This window comes from Mus pahari, chromosome 3 (assembly GCF_900095145.1).
Source record: "Mus pahari chromosome 3, PAHARI_EIJ_v1.1, whole genome shotgun sequence".
In the NCBI taxonomy this organism is placed as follows: Eukaryota; Metazoa; Chordata; class Mammalia; order Rodentia; family Muridae; genus Mus; species Mus pahari.
Window position 1 is genome coordinate 73,845,537 of NC_034592.1, and position 8,730 is coordinate 73,854,266.

Below are 8,730 nucleotides of genomic sequence, written 5' to 3' on the forward strand. Positions count from 1 at the left end.
TACAAATGTAAATTATGTAAATATGGAGATATGTCTACCCATCTAGGCCTTCCCACAGTGATAGAAATGGAAATACATAGTGATAATATTTGTTTTAATTAATTCAACCACAAAATGTTTTTTGTTTGCTAAGAGACTTCACAAAGACTACTGTTGGAATGCATCCAACAAAGTAAGTGAGTCTTCAGTTAATATCCACGGGGTAACTGTACAAGTATTTAAATCATACTCAGTTTCAGAACTATCTGCATAGCTGGGCCATTTAATCATATTTCCAGAAATTCATTTCATCTTCAAAATGCCACATTATTTCCAATATACAAGTGAAGATCTGTGATGCCCAAGTGACATGCCAACGTGACCAACAAACTCCTAAGGTAATTCTTCATAAGTTTAACTACTTATGACTTTCAATTTCTTTGTGACCTTTGTTGTTGTTAAAGGTTGCACAGATTGTCTGTTCCTGAGAGTTGTTATGCATAGGGTAAGGGATTCCTTGCACTCTGTGTCACAGTACAGATATTGGAACCTTTATTACACATCACAGAATGACATTTGCTCTTACATCACAAGCAAATGTGATTTTGAAGTTCTTTCATGTTTATAACCATTAGTGGTTAAAAGACATCATTGTTATATTAAGCACCCTTAGCCAAAGTTAGAACATATGAATATAATTAATTACATATTTCATATATGTCTTCACAATAAGAAAATAACTCCTTTGAAATAATTTCATATATATTAAATAAATATATTTACTATTTTAATAAATTTAGTTTTGACTGTGCTACCAGTGGAATACACATTTAAGCCAATTAAGACAATTATATTGTACCCAAAGATATATATATATATACATATATATATATATATGTATATATATATATATATACATATATATATATATATATATATGCATGTCTTTCTGTGTGTCAGTATCTGAAATACTCCAAAATAAGTATTTTATAATTTCACCAAAAGTTCAGTAATAGAATGAAACGCCAATGTCCCTTTAGGTCTGAAAAATAAGTAATGTTCTGATTTATTTCAGATATTCTCTCTTCTTCCTGAATGTTCTCATCTGTGGTTCCAATTACGAAAAAATCTTGAAATACTGACAGCTATAAAATGTTGAGTACTATTTAAGCAGAATAGACTAGATTGGGGAAGATAATTTAGTCATTCTCACTGTGTATTAAGGAGATGGGTATTCTTCAAAGATACAATTTTATGTTCACTATTTCTCATTTGGTAGTCTCACATATTTGAAAATCATTACATGCATGTTTAAAATATATAGCAGGTGTCTTCTTCTACAGCTATGTGGTTCAAATAAAAGGAACATATGTAAACATGGAAAACATTTTTGAATGTTTTCAATCTACTAAACATGAATAGATCATGCATAGTACTAACAAGGCACATTTTGTTCAGAAAGTTACCTACTCAAATTTCATTACTAAAGTAATGCTTACTTCACAAAATCATTATTTGAATGTGCAGTCTATTCAGTAAGCATTAAACTGATACTTTCTGAATAAATTAAGCCAAGAAAATGGTAAGTGATAACTCACAGGAAAGATAAGATCTTATTGACCTTCCAATTTTAGCATGGTTTTCATACTTTTTTTTTCTTTTTCAGATTCTTTCTGGCATGTGACTTCCTCTCATGAACTGACACAATGCAGAACAGCACTGTCACCGAATTTGTACTACTAGGATTGACACAGGATCCCCTGAAGCAGAAAATGGTGTTTATAATCTTCTTAGTATTCTATATGGGGACTGTAGTGGGGAATACACTCATTATTGTGACAATCAAGTTCAGTCAAACACTTGGGAGTCCCATGTACTTCTTCCTTTTTTACTTGTCCTTTTCTGATTCCTGTTTTTCAACAACCACAGCCCCAAGACTCATCGTGGATGCCCTCTCTAAAAAGAATATCATTTCCTACAATGAATGCATGACACAAGTCTTTGCTCTCCATTTATTTGGCTGCATGGATGTCTTTGTCCTCATTTTCATGGCTATTGACCGTTATGTGGCCATCTGCAAACCCTTGCGTTACCCAGTCATCATGAGCAAGCAGGTCTGTGTCATCTTGATTATAGTTGCCTGGATAGGGTCTTTTATACATTCTACTACTCAGATTGTTTTGGCCTTGAGACTGCCCTTCTGTGGACCCAATCTGATTGACCATTATTGCTGTGACTTACAGCCCTTATTGAAACTTGCCTGCATGGATACATATATGATAAATCTGCTATTAGTGTTTAACAGTGGTGCAATTTGCTCAAGCAGTTTTGTAATTTTGATTATCTCATATTTTGTCATTTTATACTCTCTGCGAAACCACAGTGCAGAAGGGAGAAAAAAGGCACTCTCTACCTGCACATCTCATATTATAGTAGTTATCTTATCCTTTGGACCCTGCATATTCATATATGCACGGCCACCAACTACTTTTCCTATGGACAAGATGGTAACAGTATTTTATACCATTGGAACACCATTTCTCAACCCGATCATCTATACATTAAGGAATGCCGAAGTTAAAAATGCCATGAAAAAATTATGGCATGTTAAATTATGACTAAATAAGTCCAGATACCACATATTTTCATACCTGAATATGGTAGGTATATCTGTTATAACATACAGTTTCTGAGTTCTTAATAATTGTGATTGATTCAAGAAAAAGAAAAAATTGGAAAAAATTATATTCCTCTCCCATCTTTTGAATATAAATTAAGAAATGTTGATTGAAATACTTATGTAGAGAATAAAAAACTGAATTTGAAATCAATTAAATATAATCTGACTGATGCTCCTCTACTATCATTGCACAAGAAAGAACTACTTGCAAAGAATAATTCTTGACAGCCAAAAACCACAAAAAAATGGATTTCGAGGCCTTGATTAACAGCTACTAGAAAAAGAGAGAAATATTCAACTTTAAATTTCCATTTTAATCCATGGTATATTTAGCTACATAGGAGAAGTATTCTGCAGAATGTAACTTATTAAGTATTTGTACAATTAAAAAATATAATTATATATGCTAAAAATACTCCTGATCATAGTTGTGTGTCATTACTAGACAGTGTAGCTTAATGCATAAAACTTGTGTATCATCATTTTTTCCTAAATTTTTCCTTCTTAGGTGGTAGTCCCCAATTTTTAAAAGTTGACACACCTTTATACACAATTTAGCTAATAGATTTTCTCTGTTTTATTGGTGGTGGTGCTAGTGGTAGTGGTAGTGGTTGTGGGGGTGATTCTTGTTTGTTACTTTGGTTTATCTGTTTGTTTTCTGGTAATATCCTGGAACATTTTCTCAATTCTTATGCTGGCTCATTTTCCCCGTTATTGTTTAAATTTGGCAAGGTTTACTGTAAGTTACAACACAACCATAGACAAACACACATATTGAATAAGAAGAGTGATATTTATCAAAACTGGTAAAACTCCTGTTCAATGAATATTCATTTTTTTCTTCCCTTAATGTTCATTTCCAATGAAGTCTTCAGACTTCTTTTCATCACGGACTAGGAGTAATGACTGACCAGGATGTCAAAAGGGCACACCTCATTCTTTCTCTTGATCCTGCTTGAAGAATTCCTGCAAACAAGATGGAATTCTTATGATATTCTAAACTTCATGAAAAAGAAGTGGGGTCACCACAGGCTTTATAAACTACCATTCTTTTCTCCTTCAAAAGGTAAAGAGAGTCCACTACTCAAGAAGTAATCTATGTTCCCACTTCTGTTTCAATAAAGAATTTGGGTTAGAATTGCTAATAAAATCTACACAACCAAAGGTTACAGAAAAATTATTTTGTGTATCATAGTTGTGTTAGCAATGAACTTTTAATAAACAATTATTTCTTATATTAAATTACATGTCTATTTGAAAGGAATCAGATTATTTTATCTGATTCTTCCTCCTCATTAACTAATAGAAAAGTGTTTCTAATTCCAAACATGTATTTTATAAAAGATGACAGAGTAAATTAAATAAAGAAATGTAAGATATTTTTACATTCATTTCTTCATGCTCAAGAGACCAAATTCAGGGTTTGAATTGGTTTCAAAAAGTTGATATACCTGTTAGAAGGGAATGGAAGCAAATAATAAACAGTGCAAACGTAAGTGCAACATTGTTTAGTGTGTTATGGAATATCTGTACACATCCAGATATATATAAACATACACTCATATCCTAGGAAAGGTAATTGAAAATGGGGTCTTTACAATGAAAGATCAGAAAGACAGTGGAGAAATCAGGATTTGAAAATAGAACAAATATCCTTCTGTGATGGTGGGGGTAGGGGAATCAGAAAGTCTTCTGGACTTCCAAATTATTCATTGTTAATTTAAATCAGGAAAAAAAATGAAGTAAGATATTATATTTAAAATTCTTTGAAAGTATATCCACCTGAAGGGTAATTTTGGAGTGATTGTGCAACTTCTTCAATGATAAGAGAAAAATACATGAATTGTTTTTATCTTTGTATTTTAGGAATTTGTAGTCTACTGTGTCCAATGGTATATAAAAAAAAGTATCTGTGAGTCACTCAAAATGAGTTAATTGACTATATTTATTTTTTAAATGAAAAAACATCTAAACATAGAGACTGAATCCAGCACCACTGACATGCCTTTTAAAGAATTTACCCTCAGCAAAGTCCCAGAATAAAGTTCTGAAGTAATTTATGTTTTTAAATCAGAAGCTATTTCTTTTAAAAATATTTTTAAAGTGTCTTAGAATGGAAGAAATTTGAAAAGTTGATGTAATGATTATTAATTGCTTTCATTTTACCTTTAACGTGGATGTCTAATAGATTCAGTCTATGGTCTAGGATGAGACTGTTTGTCTACTGTAAAGCACTTTTCTGTGATGAATGGGGTGCTGGTTTTAATCTTCATAACTATACATAACATTATTTTCTTAGCTTTCTAATCAATATATAGCAATCCTAATAGTAGTTTATCTACTCGAACTCTTGTTTTAGAAGGTCATATGAAAAAGTAAGCCTAGTTTCTCACTCTCCCAAGTGAATAAAAAGTGAAAATACTTCCTGATTTGTTGGTTTATCATGAGTATTAAAGAAGATTGAATAGAATGAAGAATTTTAAAATTGAAACTGTATCATAGAAATAGGACTTTCAAAATAGGAACAAATACATTTTATATTTTTTCACTAATAATTCTTGTTAGTATATAATGATAGGATAATATTTAGAACTCAATGGATTTCTCTTATAATTGGAAAAAATATTAAACAGAAAATATTAGTTTTCCCTGTTTCTATAAAATATTTATTAGATTTCAGAGACTTTTTATAATTACATCATCTTTTTTGAATTATATATTTTCTTTGTTTACATTTCAAATGTTCTCCCCATTCCTAGTATCCCCTCCAAAACTTCCCTATCCCCTCCCTCCTCCCCCTACTCCCCAACACATCCAGTCCCATTCCTGGCCCTGGCATTCCCCTATACTGGGGTATAGAACCTTCATAGGACCTAGGGCCTCTCCTCCCATTATTGACTGACTAGGCCATCCTCTGCTACATATGCTGCTAGAGTCTCCAGTCCCACCATGTGTTTTTCTTGATTGGTGGTTTAGACCCAAGGAGCTCTGGGGTACTGGTTAGTTCATATTGATGTTCCTCCTATGGGGCTGCAAACTCCTTCACCTCCTTGGGAACTTTGTCTAGCTCCTTCACTGGGGACCCTGTGCTCCATCCAATGGATGACTGTGAGCATCCNCTNCTGTATTTGCCAGGCACTGGCAGAGCCTCTCAGGAGACAGCAATATTAGGCTCCTGTCAGCAAGCTCTTTTTGGCATCTGCCATAGTGTCTGGGTTTGGTGGTTGTTTATTGGATGGATTCCCAAGTGGGGCAGTTTCTAGATGGTCATTCCTTCAGTCTCTGCTCTGAACTTTGTCTCTGTATGTCTTTGGCCTTCCATGGGTATTCCCCCACCCCCCTTCTAAGAAGGATTCTGAGCTTCTGGGCTAATATCCACTTATCAGTGAGTGCATATCATTTGTGTCCTTTTGTGATTGAGTTACCTCACTTAGGGTGATATCCTCCAGATTCATCGATAACTGCAAAGAGCCTGGTTCACATTGTTTGCACACAATTACATCTGATATGGTACAGGTCAAAAGAACTGCTAGAGTTCAGACACATGTAACCATCTGATGTAGTTATCAATATTACCTCTAACTACCACAACTTTTATAGCAATCTAATGAATTACAACTGAAATTAGTTATCTAAGTAAATAATGAGAATAAATATTTTTCTGATTTTTTTCTTACTTGCCAAATATTAGTTGTGTATTGTCAGAGTTAAGTGAGATACTTTAATACACACATACAGCATCAATGGATGGAGTAATGATAATCATCATTTTATATCCTTATCCTTATTTCAGAGTCTTCATAGTTCCTTAATTCAAAAGCCTTCATGAAATATATAATTAATATCATGAGTGACTGTCGTCTTAATGTGCTATGGAACGCTAAGAACTTAAAAGTTAGCTGTTGTTCTGTTATTTAAACTTTGATCACCCAAACTCAATACTGTCAAGGACCAGCGTTGTCTTGGAGACAGGTTTCTGAGAGAAGGGATGTTTGGGAACTGTGAAAAGAAACTACTTGAAAGCAAATATTGGGTCCAATATTTGCTAGGTTCCATTAGTATACTCTCCATATGTTCTGCTCTGCTCTAAACGTTTTTTTTTTTTTTTTTTCTTGCTCTTCTAAAAACTCTCCTTGGTTGAAACCATATTGTGTAAAAGCTATTTGGATAGTTCATGCAATTTCTGACCAAAGTCATAAAAGCTGCTATAAAAAAAATTGGATCTTCCAATTGAGTCAGAAATCATGCTCAAAAAAATTATTGAGAAGAGTTTCCCTCTCCAGACATCTCCATACAGTACAGGTTTCTCAACAGAAAATCCTAAAATAACTGGTATCTATTTTGGTTAGCTTATCTCATTCAGAACAAAAGCCCAGTTTTTTATTTACATGTCAATTTATTCAGGCTTCCATTTGATTGTCCTATAAACCAATATTCCATGAATTTGGCCTCTTTATTCTAAGGTAACAGCAAGTATACTTATATTATATATATACACATATACATATACATATACATATACATATACATATACATATACATATACATATACATATACATATACATATACATATATATATATAAGCTGGTTGGGAGACTTCGATCACTTCTTCCTAAATCTCTTATCTCCTTCCTAGTGATTTTCCAAAATGTTGGATCACAGCATAGGTGCATTTTTTCTTTAGATTCCTGAAGCCCCTTATATAATTCATATTGCATCTTTGTCTTTTGGCATAGCAGAGAAATTTTATATTTACAAACTCATGTAGCCTTACAGGATGTCCTGAAGAATCTCTCTGTGGTAGTGGGGGTAGGGAAATCACAAAGTCTGCTGTACTTACAAATTATTAGTTCTTAATTTAAAAACCTGAAAAAATAAAATAAAATGTTATATTTAAAATTCCCAATGTTTATCATTTTGCTGAGACACAGCCACACCCTCTACTCCTGGTCTCCTGCTGTTTCTATTATCATGGAGTCATTAGCATTAACAGGGAGGACACTTCTCCAAAGGGAAGAGTCTTCCAGTGCTAGTACTGGTTCCAGAAAATATATACATCATTACACAAACAAGCTTTAAGCCCACAGCAGCCATCACCACCATGGAAGTTAACACTGGGGCAGGAACCAGGTCACTTTGTCTACACCAAGGCCACACCAGGCCCTGCACACTACCCTTTCTAAATATGAAACCTAAAGTATTATAAGTATACTGGATTATATAAAAATAATAAGAATTATAACTTAAAGAAACATACCCCAGGCTTTATAAAGCCTTTATGACTTATTATAAACAGCACACCATAGAAAGAATAGAGAAAAGTCCATCTGAGGTGAACATGTAGGGCAAATGTATTCATGTAGGTTCGAGGTGTTATAGATAATGAATTTAAAAGCAGTCATATATGGGATAACTAATAGTAAAATCCATTTGAAAAGAAAACACATGGAAACCTACAATTATAAAGTGTTTCCTAAATTATAAGCTAATATAAAAATAGTTTAAATGGCCATATTCTGTAATTAGAATCAAAGCATCAATTAAACACTGCTAATAGGTTAATGAAAACCTGGCACTGGGAATGAGTTACTTCTTTGGAATTATTAGCTAGTTGTGTACTATAGACTGCAGGCATTACAGTCTATTTCCACTCTTGGTTACCTCTCAGAATTTGAAAATAAAACCCTATTTCTGAATATATCACATACTGGAGTGTGTGGAAGTTGAGCCTCCACACAGGATTGAAGTCCTCAGCTGGAAGCAGGAATGCCTGAAAAGTGCCTAATAAATATACACAGGCTGCATTTATATGTACAAACTGACAGGCAATTTTTCAAGGCTTAAAGTTTCTCTCACTCTCTGCTCTCTTTCTCTCGCCCTCATTTGAAGCTTTAGGCTATACACTGCATTCTTCTGCACAGGCTGATTTTCTCCTGTGTGCTTGTCTTTTCTTGAACTCCCACTTTCCTACAAGCCATTTTCACACACATCTCACACTCACCACATGCATTCTCCTCTCTCTCTCTCTCTCTCTCTCTCTCTCTCTCTCTCTCTCTCTCTCTCTCTCTCT

General features: G+C 33.7%; 1 protein-coding gene across 1 annotated transcript; it reads left to right on the forward strand.

Moving 5' to 3' along the window:
• The first annotated feature begins 1,685 nt into the window (after positions 1–1,685).
• On the forward strand, positions 1,686–2,597 carry LOC110319166 (olfactory receptor 4C11-like). The gene has a single exon (XM_021194607.1). It carries the CDS (start codon positions 1,686–1,688, stop codon positions 2,595–2,597), a length of 912 nt encoding a protein of 303 aa, XP_021050266.1.
• The last annotated feature ends 6,133 nt before the right edge of the window (positions 2,598–8,730 follow it).

Bases quoted from the DNA above. Each gene is read 5' to 3' on its own strand.
- LOC110319166 (XM_021194607.1), top strand. From the start codon at position 1,686: ATGCAGAACAGCACTGTCACCGAATTTGTACTACTAGGATTGACACAG.